At 45.0% G+C, this 23,910-nt stretch overlaps 1 protein-coding gene across 2 annotated transcripts in view; it reads left to right on the forward strand.

Moving 5' to 3' along the window:
• Positions 1 to 1,499: 1,499 nt before the first annotated feature.
• The window catches only part of anos1b (anosmin 1b), a 180,056-nt gene continuing 157,645 nt past the window's right edge, over positions 1,500 to 23,910 (forward strand). The window contains exon 1 of one of the 2 annotated variants that reach the window (XM_031785504.1): positions 1,500 to 1,904. In XM_031785504.1, the coding sequence (XP_031641364.1) occupies positions 1,728 to 1,904 (177 nt within the window). In that variant the 5' untranslated portion in view covers positions 1,500 to 1,727. The remainder of the gene's footprint in view (positions 1,905 to 23,910) is intronic. The other variant, XM_031785503.1, reaches the window with a different exon arrangement.

Below are 23,910 nucleotides of genomic sequence, written 5' to 3' on the forward strand. Positions count from 1 at the left end.
CTCCCTCTCTCTCTCTCCCTCTCTCTCTCTCTCCTCTCTCCCCCCTCTCTCTCTCCCCCTCTCTCTCTGTAACCCAATAACACTTTAATTTATATTCTAGAGGTTCAACATGTGATTACACATATTTTGTGCAAATCACTCTGAACACATACGTCTCATGACCCAAATCAGGTTAAAAGCCCTCCTGCTGCCATATGGGAGAAGGCATGCCAGGAGTCAATGCTTTTCACATTCTTTCCTTCTTTCTCTCTCTCTCTCTCTCTCTCTCTCTGTCTCTCTCTCTCTCCTCTCTCTCTCTCTCTCTCTCTCTCTCTCTCTCTCTCTCTCTCCTTCTTTCTTCTCACTTTTATTTGAAGAGATCATCCAGCTCGTTCCCGTCCACCTGGAAAATTACACACAGACCCTGGGACAATTACGATTTGAACCTTTATAAGGGTACATTGAAATTCCCAGAACATAGCTGTAATTCTAGCATGAACCAGGTGTTGCTCGCTGGAGACCTAGACCTCCCATATTTGAACACTTAAGATCTGAAGTTTGTTCAATGTTAAATATCACTGAGGGTTTTAAAGGCTGTGATTTATGTCCACACGGAACAGATCTGAAACATAAATCAAATGCAAACATAATCGTGTGTTAATGTGATCATATAGGTGTAACCGGGATCAATAAATATAAAAGGATATACCACAAAACATAGTCAACACAAGAGCAAAAACGTTTAGAAACGGATAGCAATCAATCAGAAATGTGTCGGTACAAAACGTTTAGAAACGGATAGCAATCAATCAGAAATGTGTCGGTACAAACGTTTAGAAACGGATAGCAATCAATCAGAAATGTGTCGGTACAAAACGTTTAGAACGGATAGCAATCAATCAGAAATGTGTCGGTACAAAACGTTTAGAAACGGATAGCAATCAATCAGAAATGTATCGGTACAAAACGTTTAGAAACGGATAGCAATCAATCAGAAATATATCGGTACAAAACGTTTAGAAACGGATAGCAATCAATCAGAAATGTGTCAGTACAAAACGTTTAGAAACGGATAGCAATCAATCAGAAATGTGTCGGTACAAACGTTTAGAAACGGATAGCAATCAATCAGAAATGTGTCGGTACAAAAACGTTCTTGTCTTCAAGATTTTTTGTTTAATTGAAACTAGGATACCCAAACTAGCTAGAAAAAAACAGAGGTGATTTCCATCATACTTTCTATAATTACCACCTCAACAGTCGTTTATGAGGTTTTACTCATTACACGGACTAATAAATGGCTTGTCAGTGGATATGGAAGGACATTTTGTAGTGCGTATAATTATATAATAGCATCATTTAAACTCCCATTTATTAATGTAGACTAAATTGCGCTGACCTTGATACTGTGTTCAAATTCCCAAATAGCCTAGTTTTGATACTGTGTTCAAATTCCCAAACATCCTAGATTTGATACTGTGTTCAAATTCCCAAACAGCCTAGATCTGTCCCTCTGCTCTAGTCTCGACAGGACTCAAAGTGATGAGGTGCCACACGTGCAACGTTGGTGGGAGTGTCTGCCGCGAGTAGAAATCTACTCCTCTCCCTGCGGACAGCTAGCAGCCACCTCTCCATTCCCAAAGCGGACTCTCAAAATCAACTAGAGGAATTGACACGGGCTGAATAGGACTTAAAACAAATCTGTTGTAGAGAAAGTGATCTTATTTAGACTGTTTTCAGCCAACAGAATGGCATTGTTGCGGGTTACGGTTGTCTTGATGTGGTATTTGATCGCGTTGAGCTCTGCGCGCAGGACTGGTGCTGAAGACGGAGAGGTTTTGGAGAAAACGAACAGCGCGAGATGTACTTCGCGCTGTTTCAGTCTGCACATGACACAACTCACAGCATCTTTTAAACATCTTCAGGTAAAATCTTTACATTTGATTAAAACCGTTAATGTGGACGAATTTTACACAAACACTTTGATGTTTGAGAGTATGTGTTGTTCATGGTATTTCGTTTTATTCAGTGTGTTAGGCTATGTTGAATGGAAATAAGCATTACATGCACAATAACCAAAACTGAGTAGCATGTCATATGTGGGTAACATCCATTTTAACGCTACGATTAAGGCTGAACTCAAGCTGTTCAACATTTGTGACAATACTCGTTGGGGAGGTAAAGACCATCGAAAGCCACATTATCCTTAACCTCTTCAACATGTGCGTTCGCTTTAGTGGGTGGGAAAGTCATTAAGCACCACACTTTTCCTGACTTCAGTCTGACTGAATGGGATGTAAGGCGTGAGTGGGGGCCGGAGCTAGGGGTGTGAGTGGAGGGGGGGGGGGGGGTTGGAACTGGCTAAGGCATTAGATCCGCGGCCACCTGGGTGCAGGGTGGAGGGGTAATGAGGGTGGCCTCTGAATGACTGGGAGTCCAGTCCCCGCTCTGGGCTGAGAGGTGTCGGCGTGCTGCTGATTCACAGCTCTGAAAAGGGAGGGAGGGATGGTGGGGCTGGCTGAGGGAGGGATGGTGGGGCTGGCTGAGGGAGGGAGGGATGGTGGGGTTGGCTGAGGGAGGATGGAGGTGGGTCTGGCTGAGGGAGGGATGGTGGGGCTGGCTGAGGGAGGATGGAGGTGGGGCTGGCTGAGGGAGGGATGGTGGGGCTGGCTGAGGGAGGGATGGTGGAGCTGGCTGAGGGAGGGAGGGTAGGGCTGGCTGAGGGAAGATGAAGGTAGGGCTGGCTGAGGGAGGATGGAGGTGGGGCTGGCTGAGGGAGGGATGGTGGGGCTGGCTGAGGGATGGAGGTGGGGCTAGCTGAGGGATGGATGGTGGGGCTGGCTGAGGGAGGGATGGTGGGGCTGGCTGAGGGAGGGAGGGTAGGGCTGGCTGAGGGAGGATGGAGGTAGGGCTGGCTGAGGGAGGATGGAGGTGGGGCTGGCTGAGGGAGGGATGGTGGGTCTGGCTGAGGGAGGGATGGTGGGGCTGGCTGAGGGAGGGAGGGATGGTGGGGCTGGCTGAGGGAGGGATGAAGGTGGGGCTGGCTGAGGGAGGGATGGAGGTGGGGCTGGCTGAGGGAGGGATGGTGGGTCTGGCTGAGGGAGGGATGGTGGGGCTGGCTGAGGGAGGGATGGAGGTGGGGCTGGCTGAGGGAGGGATGGAGGTGGGGCTGGCTGAGGGAGGGATGGTGGGGCTGGCTGAGGGAGGGATGGTGGGGCTGGCTGAGGGAGGGATGGTGGGGCTGGCTGAGGGAGAGATGGTGGGTCTGGCTGAGGGAGGGATGGTGGGGCTGGCTGAGGGAGGGATGGAGGTGGGGCTGGCTGAGGGAGAGATGGTGGGTCTGGCTGAGGGAGGGATGGTGGGGCTGGCTGAGGGAGAGATGGTGGGTCTGGCTGAGGGAGGGATGGTGGGGCTGGCTGAGGGAGGGGTGGAGGTGGGGCTGGCTGAGGGAGCTGTAGAGCAAAATGAAACGACTTGTATATAGGCTATACCTACTAGGTCGAATCCTTCTAGCTATAAGGACCTAATCCTTAAGGATAAATGACAATTTATTAGATCACATAAAGGACAATACGTCTTATTTAACTTGTCTGCCTTATTATTGTTACCCTTCTGATTGGACCGATTGACAAAATCCTCCAATAGGAGAGCATGTTGTGTACTGTAGGCTCAAATGCTCCCAGGAATCTGAGCTAACTTTATTGTAGTACAGTTATAACATAACATTTCTATCCAAGTAGATCCTTATCAGATCTGTGCATTTTTTAAATGAATGATAATGTGAGTTTGAGATATGATGTGACTTCATATGCTGTGTGGTGGAACCACAGACATTTCAGGATAACCAACAAGCTCTCACAGTCTCACTGCAGAGTTAGACGTTCATTCACGTTTTTCTCCAAATGTCAAATTTCAACGTTTCTCCAAACGTCAATTTCAAAGTGTCTTTGACACCCTGGGTTGACTCTTTCTGGTCAGTATCGTTCCATTTCTTCAAACGTCGCTCCAAATGGTATGGGTTAAGGTTTGGGTTAAGGTTTGGGTTAAGGTATGGGTTAAGGTATGGGTTAAGGTATGGGTTAAGGTTTGGGTTAAGGTTTGGGTTAAGGTTTGGGTTAAGGTATGGGTTAAGGTATGGGTTAAGGTATGGGTTAAGGTATGGGTTAAGGTTTGGGTTAAGGTATGGGTTAAGGTATGGGTTAAGGTATGGGTTAAGGTATGGGTTAAGGTTTGGGTTAAGGTATGGGTTAAGGTATGGGTTAAGGTATGGATTAAGGTATGGGTTAAGGTTTGGGTTAAGGTATGGGTTAAGGTATGGGTTAAGGTATGGGTTAAGGTATGGGTTAAGGTTTGGGTTAAGGTTTGGGTTAAGGTATGGGTTAAGGTATGGGTTAAGGTTTGGGTTAAGGTATGGGTTAAGGTATGGGTTAAGGTTTGGGTTAAGGTATGGTTAAGGTATGGGTTAAGGTATGGGTTAAAGTATGGGTTAAGGTTTGGGTTAAGGTATGGGTTAAGGTATGGGTTAAGGTTTGGGTTAAGATTTGGGTTACGGTATGGGTTAAGGTATGGGTTAAGGTATGGGTTAAGGTATGGGTTAAGGTATGGGTTAAGGTATGGGTTAAAGTATGGGTTAAGGTATGGGTTAAAGTATGGGTTAAGGTATGGGTTAAGGTATGGGTTAAGGTTTGGGTTAAGGTATGGGTTAAGGTATGGGTTAAGGTATGGGTTAAGGTATGGGTTAAGGTATGGGTTAAGGTTTGGGATAGGGTTCAAACAATAAAATAAAAAACGAGTGTCCACCATTGGGATCCAACACGCTACACCCTGATCCAGAGTCATGGGATTACACCCTTCTTCCACACCTGGCGGGTAGGAGCGTTGGACTAGTAACCGAAAGGTTGCTGGATCAAATCCCCGAGCTGACCATGTAAAAAAAATATTGTAGTTCTGCCCCTGAGCAAGGCAGTTAACCCAATGTGCCGATGACGTGGATGTCGATTTAAGGCAGGCACATTTCAGTTGAAAGCATTCAGTTGGACAGTTGACTAGGTACCTCCCCCCTTTCCCTTTCCTGTCCACACCACCCTAGCAGAACCCATAGAACCCATAGAACCCAGAACCCATAGAACCCAGAACCCATAGCGCCCACTGCCACCCCTAGTGGCCGGTTGTGAAAGGCATTTCCCGACGCCTTTAGGTCATGGGATAAACGTCCAACTTCAAAGTCACTCTCGAGCGATCTGCCTGAGATAACAGCCGCAGATGACATCATCTGAGAAATGACTGTTGTCAAGTCACGTCCACATGTGTGTTTGTGTGCCAAAACACATCATACCACCAGCCACAGGAGTGTGTGTGTGTGTGTGTGTGTGTGAGAGAGAGAGAAAATCCCACCCTGGCTTGGCTTGCTTCCGACCACTGGAATGTGACCCTCACTATTTCCAGTTCACACCTCAGTCAGCCTGCTCCTTAGTGAGTCGTACTGTGTGTTGTTCTGTACGTGTTCCCTGTAGCATGTGTGTTGTTCTGAATGTGTTCTGTATGTGTTCCCTGTAGTGTGTGTGTTGTTCTGTATGTGTTCCCTGTTGCGTGTGTGTGTTTTTGTGCGTGTCATAAGCTTCTCTGAGCGATGTGTCTCCTCTCGGGCACTAGATAGGTAGCCAGGTAGGGTTAAGTTCAAAGGTCACCTGTGCAGCCGCCCACACCCCCTACAAGCTCTGACAGACAGACACAATGGACAGAGAGATAGTACATTCTTGCTGATGTCATCCTCTCCCGTGGGCTGTCCTCTCCTGTCTGGGGGTGATTTACTCCTGGCAATAGGTATACTGAGGTACTGACCTAAGACAAAGAGACAGAGAGCCTTAGAGGACATCTAAAAACAGCAAGATCAGAGGTTGTCAACCTTTTCCTTTCCTGGAACCACCAATCACAGTCCAAAGCTCTTGAGGACCAACATTTGCGGAGTCTCAGATTTTTTATAAAACACAAAATATCTTAATTTTATCAGGGAATGTAACAAAATATGATTACAGATGGATGTTTGATTCCACTTTCCATTGTGAAAACCCTAAACCTCCCCTGTGCTGCACAGACTCTATATACCTGCTCTACTATCTATAGAGACCCTAAACCTCCCCTGTGCTGCACAGACTCTATATACCTGCTCTACTATCTATAGAGACCCTAACCCTCCCCTGTGCTGCACAGACTCTATATACCTGCTCTACTATCTATAGAGACCCTAACCCTCCCTTGTGCTGCACAGACTCTATATACCTGCTCTACTATCTATAGAGACCCTAACCCTCCCCTGTGCTGCACAGACTCTATATACCTGCTCTACTATCTATAGAGACCCTAACCCTCCCCTGTGCTGCACAGACTCTATATACCTGCTCTACTATCTATAGAGACCCTAACCCTCCCCTGTGCTGCACAGACTCTATATACCTGCTCTACTATCTATAGAGACCCTAACCCTCCCCTGTGCTGCACAGACTCTATATACCTGCTCTACTATCTATAGAGACCCTAACCCTCCCCTGTGCTGCACAGACTCTATATACCTGCTCTACTATCTATAGAGACCCTAACCCTCCCTTGTGCTGCACAGACTCTATATACCTGCTCTACTATCTATAGAGACCCTAACCCTCCCCTGTGCTGCACAGACTCTATATATCTGCTCTACTATCTATAGAGACTCTATATACCTGCTCTACTATCTATATAGACTCTATATACCTGCTCTACTATCTACAGAGACTCTATATACCTGCTCTACTATCTATAGAGACTCTATATACCTGCTCTACAATCCACATAGTCTATATACCTGCTCTACTATCTACAGAGACTCTATATACCTGCTCTACAATCCACATAGTCTATATACCTGCTCTACAATCCACAGAGTCTATATACCTGCTCTACTGTCTACAGAGACTCTATATACCTGCTCTACTATCTACAGAGACTCTATATACCTGCTCTACTATCTACAGAGACTCTATATACCTGCTCTACTATCTATAGAGACTCTATATACCTGCTATACAATCCACAGAGCCTATATACCTGCTCTACTATCTATAGAGACTCTATATACCTGCTCTACTATCTATAGAGACTCTATATACCTGCTCTACAATCTACAGACTCTATATACCTGCTCTACTATCTATAGAGACCCTAACCCTCCCCTGTGCTGCACAGACTCTATATACCTGCTCTACTATCTATAGAGACCCTAACCCTCCCCTGTGCTGCACAGACTCTATATACCTGCTCTACTATCTATAGAGACCCTAACCCTCCCCTGTGCTGCACAGACTCTATATACCTGCTCTACTATCTATAGAGACCCTAACCCTCCCCTGTGCTGCACAGACTCTATATACCTGCTCTACTATCTATAGAGACCCTAACCCTCCCTTGTGCTGCACAGACTCTATATACCTGCTCTACTATCTATAGAGACCCTAACCCTCCCCTGTGCTGCACAGACTCTATATATCTGCTCTACTATCTATAGAGACTCTATATACCTGCTCTACTATCTATATAGACTCTATATACCTGCTCTACTATCTACAGAGACTCTATATACCTGCTCTACTATCTATAGAGACTCTATATACCTGCTCTACAATCCACATAGTCTATATACCTGCTCTACAATCCACAGAGTCTATATACCTGCTCTACTATCTATAGAGACTCTATATACCTGCTCTACAATCCACATAGTCTATATACCTGCTCTACTATCTACAGAGACTCTATATACCTGCTCTACAATCCACATAGTCTATATACCTGCTCTACAATCCACAGAGTCTATATACCTGCTCTACTGTCTACAGAGACTCTATATACCTGCTCTACTATCTACAGAGACTCTATATACCTGCTCTACTATCTACAGAGACTCTATATACCTGCTCTACTATCTATAGAGACTCTATATACCTGCTATACAATCCACAGAGCCTATACACCTGCTCTACTATCTATAGAGACTCTATATACCTGCTCTACTATCTACAGAGACTCTATATACCTGCTCTACTATCTATAGAGACTCTATATACCTGCTATACAATCCACAGAGCCTATATACCTGCTCTACTATCTATAGAGACTCTATATACCTGCTCTACTATCTATAGAGACTCTATATACCTGCTCTACAATCTACAGACTCTATATACCTGCTCTACTATCTACAGAGACCCTAACCCTCCCCTGTGCTGCACAGACTCTATATACCTGCTCTACTATCTATAGAGACCCTAACCCTCCCCTGTGCTGCACAGACTCTATATACCTGCTCTACTATCTATAGAGACCCTAACCCTCCCCTGTGCTGCACAGACTCTATATACCTGCTCTACTATCTATAGAGACCCTAACCCTCCCCTGTGCTGCACAGACTCTATATACCTGCTCTACTATCTATAGAGACCCTAACCCTCCCTTGTGCTGCACAGACTCTATATACCTGCTCTACTATCTATAGAGACCCTAACCCTCCCCTGTGCTGCACAGACTCTATATATCTGCTCTACTATCTATAGAGACTCTATATACCTGCTCTACTATCTATATAGACTCTATATACCTGCTCTACTATCTACAGAGACTCTATATACCTGCTCTACTATCTATAGAGACTCTATATACCTGCTCTACAATCCACATAGTCTATATACCTGCTCTACAATCCACAGAGTCTATATACCTGCTCTACTATCTATAGAGACTCTATATACCTGCTCTACAATCCACATAGTCTATATACCTGCTCTACTATCTACAGAGACTCTATATACCTGCTCTACAATCCACATAGTCTATATACCTGCTCTACAATCCACAGAGTCTATATACCTGCTCTACTGTCTACAGAGACTCTATATACCTGCTCTACTATCTACAGAGACTCTATATACCTGCTCTACTATCTACAGAGACTCTATATACCTGCTCTACTATCTATAGAGACTCTATATACCTGCTATACAATCCACAGAGCCTATATACCTGCTCTACTATCTATAGAGACTCTATATACCTGCTCTACTATCTATAGAGACTCTATATACCTGCTCTACAATCTACAGACTCTATATACCTGCTCTACTATCTATAGAGACCCTAACCCTCCCCTGTGCTGCACAGACTCTATATACCTGCTCTACTATCTATAGAGACCCTAACCCTCCCCTGTGCTGCACAGACTCTATATACCTGCTCTACTATCTATAGAGACCCTAACCCTCCCCTGTGCTGCACAGACTCTATATACCTGCTCTACTATCTATAGAGACCCTAACCCTCCCCTGTGCTGCACAGACTCTATATACCTGCTCTACTATCTATAGAGACCCTAACCCTCCCTTGTGCTGCACAGACTCTATATACCTGCTCTACTATCTATAGAGACCCTAACCCTCCCATGTGCTGCACAGACTCTATATATCTGCTCTACTATCTATAGAGACTCTATATACCTGCTCTACTATCTATATAGACTCTATATACCTGCTCTACTATCTACAGAGACTCGATATACCTGCTCTACTATCTATAGAGACTCTATATACCTGCTCTGCAATCCACATAGTCTATATACCTGCTCTACAATCCACAGAGTCTATATACCTGCTCTACTATCTATAGAGACTCTATATACCTGCTCTACAATCCACATAGTCTATATACCTGCTCTACTATCTACAGAGACTCTATATACCTGCTCTACAATCCACATAGTCTATATACCTGCTCTACAATCCACAGAGTCTATATACCTGCTCTACTGTCTACAGAGACTCTATATGCCTGCTCTACTATCTACAGAGACTCTATATACCTGCTCTACTATCTACAGAGACTCTATATACCTGCTCTACTATCTATAGAGACTCTATATACCTGCTATACAATCCACAGAGCCTATATACCTGCTCTACTATCTATAGAGACTCTATATACCCGCTCTACAATCTACAGACTCTATATACCTGCTCTACTATCTATAGAGACCCTAACCCTCCCCTGTGCTGCACAGACTCTATATACCTGCTCTACTATCTATAGAGACCCTAACCCTCCCCTGTGCTGCACAGACTCTATATACCTGCTCTACTATCTATAGAGACCCTAACCCTCCCTTGTGCTGCACAGACTCTATATACCTGCTCTACTATCTATAGAGACCCTAACCCTCCCATGTGCTGCACAGACTCTATATATCTGCTCTACTATCTATAGAGACTCTATATACCTGCTCTACTATCTATATAGACTCTATATACCTGCTCTACTATCTACAGAGACTCGATATACCTGCTCTACTATCTATAGAGACTCTATATACCTGCTCTGCAATCCACATAGTCTATATACCTGCTCTACAATCCACAGAGTCTATATACCTGCTCTACTATCTATAGAGACTCTATATACCTGCTCTACAATCCACATAGTCTATATACCTGCTCTACTATCTACAGAGACTCTATATACCTGCTCTACAATCCACATAGTCTATATACCTGCTCTACAATCCACAGAGTCTATATACCTGCTCTACTGTCTACAGAGACTCTATATGCCTGCTCTACTATCTACAGAGACTCTATATACCTGCTCTACTATCTACAGAGACTCTATATACCTGCTCTACTATCTATAGAGACTCTATATACCTGCTATACAATCCACAGAGCCTATATACCTGCTCTACTATCTATAGAGACTCTATATACCCGCTCTACAATCTACAGACTCTATATACCTGCTCTACTATCTATAGAGACCCTAACCCTCCCCTGTGCTGCACAGACTCTATATACCTGCTCTACTATCTATAGAGACCCTAACCCTCCCCTGTGCTGCACAGACTCTATATGCATGACCATGTTCTGTTATAATCTCCACCCGGCACAGCCAGAAGAGGACTGGCCACCCCACATAGCCTGGTTCCTCTCTAGGTTTCTTCCTAGTTATTGGCCTTTCTAGGGAGTTTTTCCTAGCCACCGTGCTTCTCCACCTGCATTGCTTGCTGTTTGGGGTTTTAGGCTGGGTTTCTGTACAGCACTTTGAGATATCAGCTGATGTACGAAGGGCTATATAAATAAATTTGATTTGATTTGATTTGATTATATACCTGCTCTACTATCTATAGAGACCCTAACCCTCCCCTGTGCTGCACAGACTCTATATACCTGCTCTACTATCTATAGAGACCCTAACCCTCCCCTGTGCTGCACAGACTCGATATACCTGCTCTACTATCTATAGAGACCCTAACCCTCCCCTGTGCTGCACAGACTCTATATACCTGCTCTACTATCTATAGAGACCCTAACCCTCCCTTGTGCTGCACAGACTCTATATACCTGCTCTACTATCTATAGAGACCCTAACCCTCCCCTGTGCTGCACAGACTCTATATATCTGCTCTACTATCTATAGAGACTCTATATACCTGCTCTACTATCTATATAGACTCTATATACCTGCTCTACTATCTACAGAGACTCTATATACCTGCTCTACTATCTATAGAGACTCTATATACCTGCTCTACAATCCACATAGTCTATATACCTGCTCTACAATCCACAGAGTCTATATACCTGCTCTACTATCTATAGAGACTCTATATACCTGCTCTACAATCCACATAGTCTATATACCTGCTCTACTATCTACAGAGACTCTATATACCTGCTCTACAATCCACATAGTCTATATACCTGCTCTACAATCCACAGAGTCTATATACCTGCTCTACTGTCTACAGAGACTCTATATGCCCGCTTTACTATCTACAGAGACTCTATATACCTGCTCTACTATCTACAGAGACTCTATATACCTGCTCTACTATCTATATAGACTCTATATACCTGCTCTACTATCTACAGAGACTCTATATACCTGCTCTACTATCTATAGAGACTCTATATACCTGCTATACAATCCACAAAGTCTATATACCTGCTCTACAATCCACAGAGTCTATATACCTGCTATACTGTCTACAGAGACTCTATATACCTGCTCTACTATCTACAGAGACTCTATATACCTGCTCTACTATCTAAAGAGACTCTATATACATGCTCTACTATCTATAGAGACTCTATATACCTGCTCTACTATCTATAGAGACTCTATATACCTGCTCTACCATCTACAGAGACTCTATATACCTGCTCTACTATCTACAGAGACTCTATATACCTGCTCTACTATCTATAGAGACTCTATATGCCTGCTCTACTATCTACATAGACTCTATATACCTGCTCTACAATCCACAGAGTCTATATACCTGCTCTACTATCTATAGAGACTCTATAAACCTGCTCTACTATCTATAGAGACTCTATATACCTGTTCTACTATCTACATAGACTCTATATACCTGCTCTACTATCTATAGAGACTCTATATACCTGCTCTACAATCCACAGAGTCTATATACCTGCTCTACTATCTACAGAGTCTATATACCTGCTCTACAATCTACAGAGACTCTATATACCTGCCCTACTATCTACATAGACTCTATATACCCGCTCTACAATCCACAGAGTATATATACCTGCTCTACTATCTACAGAGACTCTATATACCTGCTCTACTATCTACAGAGACTCTATATACCTGCTCTACTATCTACATAGACTCTATATACCTGCTCTACTATCTACATAGAATCTATATACCTACTCTACTATCTACATATACTCTATATACCTACTCTACTATCTACATAGACTCTATATACCTGCTCTACTATCTACAGAGACTCTATATACCTGCTCTACTATCTATAGAGACTCTATATACCTGCTCTACAATCCACATAGTCTATATACCTGCTCTACAATCCACAGAGTCTATATACCTGCTCTACTATCTATAGAGACTCTATATACCTGCTCTACAATCCACATAGTCTATATACCTGCTCTACTATCTACAGAGACTCTATATACCTGCTCTACAATCCACATAGTCTATATACCTGCTCTACAATCCACAGAGTCTATATACCTGCTCTACTGTCTACAGAGACTCTATATGCCTGCTCTACTATCTACAGAGACTCTATATACCTGCTCTACTATCTACAGAGACTCTATATACCTGCTCTACTATCTATAGAGACTCTATATACCTGCTATACAATCCAGAGAGTCTATATACCTGCTCTACTATCTATAGAGACTCTATATACCTGCTCTACTATCTATAGAGACTCTATATACCCGCTCTACAATCTACAGCCTCTATATACCTGCTCTACTATCTACAGAGACTCTATATACCTGCTCTACTATCTACATAGACTCTATATACCCGCTCTACTATCCACAGAGTCTATATACCTGCTCTACTATCTACAGAGACTCTATATACCTGCTCTACTATCCACATAGTCTATATATCTGCTCTACTGTGAGTTAAGTGATGCTGTTTATGACACGGTTTGTATTGCCTTCTCCTGTCACCACAAGAGAGAGGTGCTACGCTGCAGCTGGGCTGGGTAGTGGAACTGTCATCCTCACCTCACTTGAGCTGGGGTTATCTGGGGCCAGGCACACAAAGGGCCTTCTGATACACCACCTACGTCAATGCTAGCTATCATTTATGCCAATGCATTTATGTCACTCAGTCAGTTTGACTTTCTCCTTTGAGCAAAGCCAAGCCCTGCTAGCCCAGACAGCTGCTCTTTTGGCCCAGTTGGCTACTCTTTTCCCCCAACAGAGAGAATGGAAGTAAAACCAATTGTGGTTGAAAGGGAGACGTGTTAGACAGGATAGTGTTAGACAGGATAGTGTTAGACATGATAGTGTTATATGTGATAGACAGGATAGTGTTAGACAGGATAGTGTTATATGTGATAGACAGGATAGTGTTAGACAGGATAGTGTTATATGTGATAGACAGGATAGTGTTAGACAGGATAGTGTTATATGTGATAGACAGGATAGTGTTAGACAGGATAGTGTTATATGTGGTAGTGTTAGACAGGATAGTGTTAGATGAGATAGTGTTAGATGAGATAGTGTTAGATGAGATAGTGTTAGATGAGATAGTGTTAGACAGGATAGTGTTAGATGAGATAGTGTTAGATGAGATAGTGTTAGATGAGATAGTGTTATTTGTGATAGTGTGAGATGTGATAGTGTTAGATAGGATAGTGTTAGACAGGATAGTGTTAGATGAGATCGTGTTAGATGATATAGTGTTAGACAGGATAGTGTTAGATGAGATAGTGTTATTTGTGATAGTGTTAGACAGGATAGTGTTAGACAGGATAGTGTTAGAAATGATAGTGTTAGATGATATAGTGTTAGACAGGATAGTGTTAGATGTGATAGTGATAGATGAGATAGTGTTAGATGATATAGTGTTAGACAGGATAGTGTTAGACAGGATAGTGTTAGACAGGATAGTGTTAGATGAGATAGTGTTAGATGAGATAGTGTTAGACAGGATAGTGTTAGACAGGATAGTGTTAGATGAGATAGTGTTAGATGAGATAGTGATAGACAGGATAGTGTTAGATGAGATAGTGATAGACAGGATAGTGTTAGATGAGATAGTGTTAGATGAGATAGTGTTATTTGTGATAGTGTGAGATGTGATAGTGTTAGATTGGATAGTGTTAGACAGGATAGTGTTAGATGAGATTGTGTTAGATGATATAGTGTTAGACAGGATAGTGTTAGATGAGATAGTGTTATTTGTGATAGTGTTAGATGATATAGTGTTAGACAGGATGGTGTTAGATGATATAGTGTTAGACAGGATAGTGTTAGATGTGATAGTGTTAGATGAGATAGTGTTAGATGAGATAGTGTTAGACAGGATAGTGTTATATGTGATAGTGTTAGACAGGATAGTGTTAGACAGGATAGTGTTAGATGAGATAGTGTTAGACAGGATAGTGTTAGATGAGATAGTGTTAGACAGGATAGTGTTAGACAGGATAGTGTTAGATGAGATAGTGTTAGACAGGATAGTGTTAGACAGGATAGTGTTAGATGAGATAGTGTTAGACAGGATAATGTTAGACAGGAAAGTGTTAGATGAGATAGTGTTAGACAGGATAGTGTTAGACAGGATAGTGTTAGATGAGATAGTGTTAGATGAGATAGTGTTAGACAGGATAGTGTTAGACAGGATAGTGTTAGACAGGATAGTGTTAGATGAGATAGTGTTAGATGTGATAGTGTTAGACAGGATAGTGTTAGATGAGATAGTGTTAGATGTGATAGTGTTAGATGTGATAGTGTTAGACAGGATAGTGTTAGATGTGATAGTGTTAGATGTGATAGTGTTAGATGAGATAGTGTTAGACAGGATAGTGTTAGATGTGATAGTGTTAGATGAGATAGTGTTAGATGAGATAGTGTTAGATGTGATAGTGTTAGATGTGATAGTGTTAGACAGGATAGTGTTAGATGTGATAGTGTTAGATGAGATAGTGTTAGATGTGATAGTGTTAGACAGGATAGTGTTAGATGTGATAGTGTTAGATGAGATAGTGTTAGACAGGATGGTGTTAGATGAGATAGTGTTAGATGTGATAGTGTTAGACATGATAGTGTTAGATGAGATAGTGTTAGACAGGATAGTGTTAGATGAGATAGTGATAGACAGGATAGTGTTAGATGAGATAGTGTTAGATGTGATAGTGTTAGATGTGAAAGTGTTAGACAGGATAGTGTTAGATGTGATAGTGTTAGATGTGATAGTGTTAGATGTGATAGTGTTAGATGAGATAGTGTTAGATGAGATAGTGTTAGATGAGATAGTGTTAGATGTGATAGTGTTAGACAGGATAGTGTTAGATGTGATAGTGTTAGATGAGATAGTGTTAGATGAGATAGTGTTAGATGTGATAGTGTTAGACAGGATAGTGTTAGATGTGATAGTGTTAGATGAGATAGTGTTAGATGTGATAGTGTTAGATAGGATAGTGTTAGATGAGATAGTGTTAGATGTGATAGTGTTAGACAGGATAGTGTGAGATGGCATTGTGTAGAAGACCTTGAGACCTCAGGAGAGGCCAGAATACATTGGGTTCCCTGCTATTAAATGTCCCAGATCCTTCAGACCATGGAGAGACCGTGTGTGTGTTGGAAGAATGAAGCTATTCTTCTTCACTCTTTGTCTCCTCTCCTGTCATAGACATGCAGACATGTTTGCTCTGATGGGTTCTTCTCTCTGCTGTAGGTGACCTTACCACAAACTTTCACAGCTCTGAACACTCCCAAATCAACTTGCCCCTGCGACCCATGAGGTTTACATGCAACAAAACTCTGTTAGCTCTCTGAACTAAAGCCTAGGAATTGGCTAGAGAAGAAAACAACTATTTTATGTCTCAGGAATGATTACTCATCACCGAACCAACTTCCTTACAACCCTTCACATATATCTGAAAGGAATGGGTGAGTGTAAGCAATATGGGTCCAGTGGTTTAGAGGGGTAGGGGTTAGGGGTTAGGGGTCCAGTGGTTTAGAGGGGTAGGGGTTAGGGGTTAGGCGTTAGGGGTCCAGTGGTTTAGAGGGGTAGGGGGTAAGGGTTAGGAGTTAGGTGTTTAGAGGGGTAGGGGTTAGGGGTCCAGTGGTTTAGAGGGGTAGGGGTTAGGGGTACAGTGGTTTAGAAGTGTAGGGGTTAGGGGTACAGTGGTTTAGAGGGGTAGGGGTTAGGGGTACAGTGGTTTAGAAGGGTAGGGGTTAGGGGTTAGGGGTACAGTGATTTAGAGGGGTAGGGGTTAGGGGTACAGTGGTTTAGAAGTGTAGGGGTTAGGGGTACAGTGGTTTAGAGGGGTAGGGGTTAGGGGTACAGTGGTTTAGAAGGGTAGGGGTTAGGGGTTAGGGGTACAGTGATTTAGAGGGGTAGGGGTTAGGGGTACAGTGGTTTAGAAGGGTAGGGGTTAGGGGTACAGTGGTTTAGAGGGGTAGGGGTTAGGGGTACAGTGGTTTAGAAGTGTAGGGGTTAGGGGTACAGTGGTTTAGAGGGGTAGGGGTTAGGGGTACAGTGGTTTAGAAGGGTAGGGGTTATGGGTTAGGGGTACAGTGATTTAGAGGGGTAGGGGTTAGGGGTACAGTGGTTTAGAAGGGTAGGGGTTAGGGTTTAGGGGTACAGTGATTTAGAGGGGTAGGGGTTAGGGGTACAGTGGTTTAGAAGGGTAGGGGTTAGGGGTACAGTGGTTTAGAGGGGTAGGGGTTAGGGGTCCAGTGGTTTAGAGGGGTAGGGGTTAGGGGTACAGTGGTTTAGAAGTGTAGGGGTTAGGGGTACAGTGGTTTAGAGGGGTAGGGGTTAGGGGTACAGTGGTTTAGAAGGGTAGGGGTTAGGGGTTAGGGGTACAGTGATTTAGAGGGGTAGGGGTTAGGGGTACAGTGGTTTAGAAGGGTAGGGGTTAGGGGTACAGTGGTTTAGAGTGGTAGGGGTTAGGGGTACAGTGGTTTAGAGGGGTAGGGGTTATGGGTACAGTGGTTTAGAGGGGTAGGGGTTAGGGGTTGAGAGGGGTAGGGGTCCAGGAGTTGAGAGGGGTAGGGGTCCAGGGGTTTAGAGGGGTAGGGATTAGGGGTCCAGGGGTTGAGAGGGGTAGGGGTTAGGGGTCCAGGAGTTGAGAGGGGTAGGGGTTAGGGGTACAGTGGTTTAGAGGGGTAGGGGTTAGGGGTCCAGGGGTTGAGAGGGGTAGGGATTCGGGGAACAGGGGTTGAGAGGTGTAGGATTTAGGGGTACAGGGGTGAGAGAGGTACAGGGGGTTGAGAGGGTTAAGGGTACAGGGACTTAGAGGGTTAGGGGTACAGGGGTTGAGTGGGTAGGGGTTAGGGGTACAGGGGTTGAGTGGGTAGGGGTACAGGGGTTAGGGGTACAGCGGTTGATTGGGGTAGGGGTTAGGGGTTGAATGAGGTAGGGGTTAAGGGTACAGGGGCTGATTGGGGTAGGGGTTAAGGGTACAGGGTTGGTTGGGGTAGGGGTACAGGGTTGGTTGGGGTAAGGGTTAGGGGTACAGGGGTTGATTGGGATAGGGGTGATTTGAGATGGGCAGTAGCCGGACTCTCAGGAGGAAGTGGGGGAAGTCGAAGAGCAGAGCATATGGAATGAGGCTGAGGTATGTGAAACAGAGGCGGTCGGTGCCGGTCAAGATGGGGGAGTATGATACAACATTTTATGAGCGTGGCCTTATTTCTATTACAGCATATTGGATGACTGTCATTCATATTCCATTCACCCAGTTCAATGTAACAGCGATAGGTTTAGGATACTACATGATACTCGAATTTGCCCTATATACATCATGAGGTTGGTACAACCTAGCCTATAAATGAAAGTTTACAACGTAGGTGCACACAGGTCGAGAGAATTTTGAGTGATCAAGGTGACAGACATTGACAGATTCAATACCGCCTTGCACACTCTCTCCTGCATTTACCTGATCTAGGGTGTAGTCATTAGTCCAACAGTTGCAAAGGAGAGTTTCTGTTGGACAAATTCAGGTATGTTTATCCCTGTTTTTGCTTCTGTTTAATTAACATTTTTCAACAGAATCGGCAGAATGAATACACCCCTGACCACACGCAAACACAGTTCACTTTCACAGCAGTCACATACAAACAGCATGATCACTCTACTAGTTGTATTTATAATTCCTTCTCACAACAATCTACACGCTCTCCACCTATCACCTTTCCCCTTCGCTTGTGGACTTCAGTGCACAACACATCAGCTGTCTGTGACCAGGCGAAATAACATGTGACGTCTAACCGCTATACACAGCCTACACCGTTGTCATGTCATCGTCAATATAGCTACTGGAACTAACACTTTAGTAAACCCGCTACTAATCATACAGTACAGTGTACAGTCAGAAAGCAGTTTAGCAGTTACCCTGGCGGGCACCGGTGGCAATTAATGTATAAAACCCAAAGCTTACCTTGACTTGTTTTTATTTATTTTATTTAACCTTTATTTAACTTGGTAAGTCAGTTAACAAATTCTTAATTACAATGAGAGAGACCACCCTACCCCAGCCAAACCCGGACAACGCTGGGCCAATTGTGCGTCTCCCCATGGGACTCCCAATCAGTTGTGATACAGCCTGGAATTGAGCTAAGGTCTGTAGTGATGCCTCTTGCACTGAGATGCAGTGCCTTAGACCGCTGCGCCACTTGGGAAGAGTTCCAGTGTTGGATAGCCATAGCCAGCTAGCTAAAATAGCATCCCTCTCTGTTGGATAGCCATAGCCAGCTAGCTAACATAGCATCCCTCTCTGTTGGATAGCCATAGCCAGCTAGCTAACATAGCATCCCTCTCTGTTGGATAGCCATAGCCAGCTAGCTAACATAGCATCCCTCTCTGTTGGATAGCCATAGCCAGCTAGCTACCGTAGCATCCCTCTCTGTTGGATAGCCATAGCCAGCTAGCTAACATAGCATCCCTCTCTGTTGGATAGCCATAGCCAGCTAACTAACATAGCATCCCTCTCTGTTTGAGCCAGGTGTTTGAGTAGGATAAACTAGCTAGCGCTCTGATCTTTTGATTGGGTGGACAACATGTCAGTTCATGCTGTGATACATTGTAGGACGTCCTCCAGAAATAGTTATAATTACTGTGTAAGTCTATGGAAGGGGGTGAGAACCATTAGCCTCCTAGGTTTTATACTGAATTCAATGTACCCAGAGGAGGACAGAAGCTAGTTGTCCTCCGGCTACACCATGGTGCTACCCCACAGAGTACTGTTCAGGCTACTGTAGACCATTGCAAAACAGTGTGTTTTAATCAATTATTTGGTGACGTGAATATACACTGCTCGAAAAAATTAAGGGAACACAATGTAACTCCAAGTCAATCACACTTCTGTGAAATCAAACTGTCCACTTAGGAAGCAACACTGATTGACAATACATTTCACATGCTGTTGTGCAAATTGAATAGACAACAGGTGGAAATTATAGGCAATTAGCAAGACACCCCCAATAAAGGAGTGGTTCTGCAGGTGGTGACCACAGACCACTTCTCAGTTCCTATGCTTCCTGGCTGATGTTTTGGTCACTTTTGAATGCTGGCGGTGCTTTCACTCTAGTGGTAGCATGAGATGGAGTCTACAACCCACACAAGTGTCTCAGGTAGTGCAGCTCATCCAGGATGGCACATCAATGCGAGCTGTGGCAAAAGGTTTGCTGTGTCTGTCAGCGTAGTGTCCAGAGCATGGGGCGCTACCAGGAGACAGGCCAGTACATCAGGAGACGTGGAGGAGGCCGTAGGAGGGCAACAACCCAGCAGCAGGACCGCTACCTCCGCCTTTGTGCAAGGAGGAGCAGGAGGAGCACTGCCAGAGCCCTGCAAAATGACCTCCAGCAGGCCACAAATGTGCATGTGTCTGCTCAAACGGTCAGAAACAGACTCCATGAGGGTGGTATGAGGACCCGATGTCCACAGGTGGGGGTTGTGCTTACAGCCCAACACCGTGCAGGACGTTTGGCATTTGCCAGAGAACACCAAGATTGGCAAATTCGCCACTGACACCCTGTGCTCTTCACAGATGAAAGCAGGTTCACACTGAGCACATGTGACAGACGTGACAGAGTCTGGCGACGCCGTGGAGAACGTTCTGCTGCCTGCAACATCCTCCAGCATGACCGGTTTGGCGGTGGGTCAGTCATGGTGTGGGGTGGCATTTCTTTGGGGGGCCGCACAGCCCTCCATGTGCTCGCTAGAGCCTGACTGCCATTAGGTACCGAGATGAGATCCTCAGCCCCCTTGTGAGACCATATGCTGGTGCGGTTGGCCCTGAGTTCCTCCTAATGCAAGACAATGCTAGACCTCATGTGGCTGGAGTGTGTCAGCAGTTCCTGCAAGAGGAAGGCATTGATGCTATGGACTGGCCCGCCCGTTCCCCAGACCTGAATCCAATTGAGCACATCTGGGACATCATGTCTCGCTCCATCCACCAACGCCACGTTGCACCACAGACTATCCAGGAGTTGGCAGATGCTTTAGTCCAGATCTGGGAGGAGATCCCTCAGGAGACCATCCGCCACCTCATCAAGAGCATGCCCAGGCGTTGTAGGGAGGTCATACAGGCACGTGGAGGCCACACACACTACTGAGCCTCATTTTGACTTGTTTTAAGGACATTACATCAAAGTTGAATCAGCCTGTAGTGTGGTTTTCCACTTGAATTTTGAGTGTGACTCCAAATCCAGACCTCCATGGGTTGATAAATTTGATTTCCAATGATAATTTCTGTGTGATTTTGTTGTCAGCACATTCAACTATGTAAAGAAAAAAGTATTTAATAAGAATATTTCATTCATTCAGATCTAGGATGTGTTATTTTAGTGTTCCCTTTATTTTTTTGAGCAGTGTATTTAGTTTTATCTCAAAATCTTAACTCTTTTATAAATGTTTCACTATTTCTTTTGTTTGAAATTCACTGAGGAGGATGGTCCTCCCCTTTATCCTCTGAGGAGGATGGTCCTCCCCTTTCTCCACTGAGGAGGATGGTCCTCCCCTTTCTCCTCTGAGGAGGATGGTCCTCCCCTTTCTCCTCTGAGGAGGATGGTCCTCCCCTTTCTCCACTGAGGAGGATGGTCCTCCACTTTCTCCTCTGAGGAGGATGGTCCTCCCCTTTCTCCTCTGAGGAGGATGGTCCTCCCCTTTCTCCACTGAGGAGGATGGTCCTCCCCTTTCTCCTCTGAGGAGGATGGTCCTCCCCTTTCTCCTCTGAGGAGGATGGTCCTCCCCTTTCTCCTCTGAGGAGGATGGTCCTCCCCTTTCTCCTCTGAGGAGGATGGTCCTCCCCTTTCTCCTCTGAGGAGGATGGTCCTCCCCTTTCTCCTCTGAGGAGGATGGTCCTCCCCTTTCTCCTCTGAGGAGGATGGTCCTCCCCTTTCTCCTCTGAGGAGCCTCCACTGATGGTAACCCAGGCCAGTAACAGAGGTTGGTCAGGTTTAGCCCACTGAACCAAAGCTCCTCTTCTCTTCTACTGTTCAGCAAAAGAGAGATGCCTAGAAATTGGTCTCCCCAATTTGACCAGTTTCCTTTCTTAGTCTGTCTCTGTTAGATGCCTAACAGTCACAGTCACAGTACCAGTCACAGTCACAGTCACAGTACCAGTCACAGTACCAGTCACAGTCACAGTACCAGTCACAGTCACAGTCACAGTCACAGTACCAGTCACAGTCACAGTACCAGTCACAGTCACAGTACCAGTCACAGTCACAGTCACAGTCACAGTACCAGTCACAGTCACAGTACCAGTCACAGTCACAGTCACAGTACCAATCACAGTACCAGTCACAGTCACAGTCACAGTCACAGTACCAGTCACAGTCACAGCCACAGTCACAGTACCAGCCACAGTCACAGTCACAGTCACAGCCACAGTCACAGTACCAGCCACAGTCACAGTCACAGTCACAGTCACAGCCACAGTCACAGTCACAGCCACAGTCACACCCACAGTCACAGCCACAGTCACAGCCACAGTCACAGTACCAATCACAGTCACAGTCACAGCCACAGTCACAGTACCAGCCACAGTCACAGTCACAGCCACAGTCACAGTACCAGCCACAGTCACAGTCACAGCCACAGTCACAGTACCAGCCACAGTCACAGTCACAGCCACAGTCACAGTCACAGTACCAGTCACAGCCACAGTCACAGTACCAATCACAGTCACAGTCACAGCCACAGTCACAGTACCAGCCACAGTCACAGTCACAGCCACAGTCACAGTACCAGCCACAGTCACAGTCACAGCCACAGTCACAGTACCAGCCACAGTCACAGTCACAGCCACAGTCACAGTCACAGTACCAGTCACAGTCACAGTCACAGTACCAATCACAGTCACAGTCACAGCCACAGTCACAGTACCAGCCACAGTCACAGTCACAGTCACAGCCACAGTCACAGTCACAGCCACAGTCACACCCACAGTCACAGCCACAGTCACAGCCACAGTCACAGTACCAATCACAGTCACAGTCACAGCCACAGTCACAGTACCAGCCACAGTCACAGTCACAGCCACAGTCACAGTCACAGTCACAGTCACAGTACCAGTCACAGCCACAGCCACAGTCACAGTCACAGTCACAGCCACAGCCACAGTCACAGTACCAGTCACAGTCACAGCCACAGTCACAGTACCAGTCACAGTCACAGTACCAGTCACAGTACCAGTCACAGTCTTATTTCCATTGTGGCCCTCGTGAGACAAGATGGAAAACAGTATACATAGACAAAATGAAATAAACAGTTGAACATTTACAGACATACATTTGCTCTCTTGCTCAGACCCACACGTTCCCACCGTATCCCACACCCAAATTTGTTTCTAATACTTGTAAGACTCTACCCTATATGATTTCAAAGATTTTATTTTCAATATTTAAATAGCAAATCATTTGATTATTCCATTCTCTTAACAGTGGAGTATCGTTTGACCTCCAGTATTTAAGTAATCGCTTATATTGAACAATATAAGCGACGAAAATACTGTGAGGTGCGATGTCGCACCCCCATTACGCCATCTCACACCCCCCATTACGCCATGTCACACCCCCATTACGCCATGTCACACCCCCATTACGCCATGTCACACCCCCATTACGCCATGTCACACCCCCATTACGCCATGTCACACCCCCATTACGCCATGTCACACCCCCATTACGCCATGTCGCACCCCCATTACGCCATGTCGCACCCCCATTACGCCATGTCGCACCCCCATTACGCCATGTCACACCCCATTACGCCATGCCGCACCCCCATTACGCCATGTCGCAGCCCCATACGCCATGTCGCACCCCCATTACGCCATGTCGCACCCCCATTACGCCATGTCGCACCCCCATTACGCCATGT

Source organism: Oncorhynchus kisutch, linkage group LG13, assembly GCF_002021735.2.
Source record: "Oncorhynchus kisutch isolate 150728-3 linkage group LG13, Okis_V2, whole genome shotgun sequence".
NCBI classification, from domain to species: domain Eukaryota; kingdom Metazoa; phylum Chordata; class Actinopteri; order Salmoniformes; family Salmonidae; genus Oncorhynchus; species Oncorhynchus kisutch.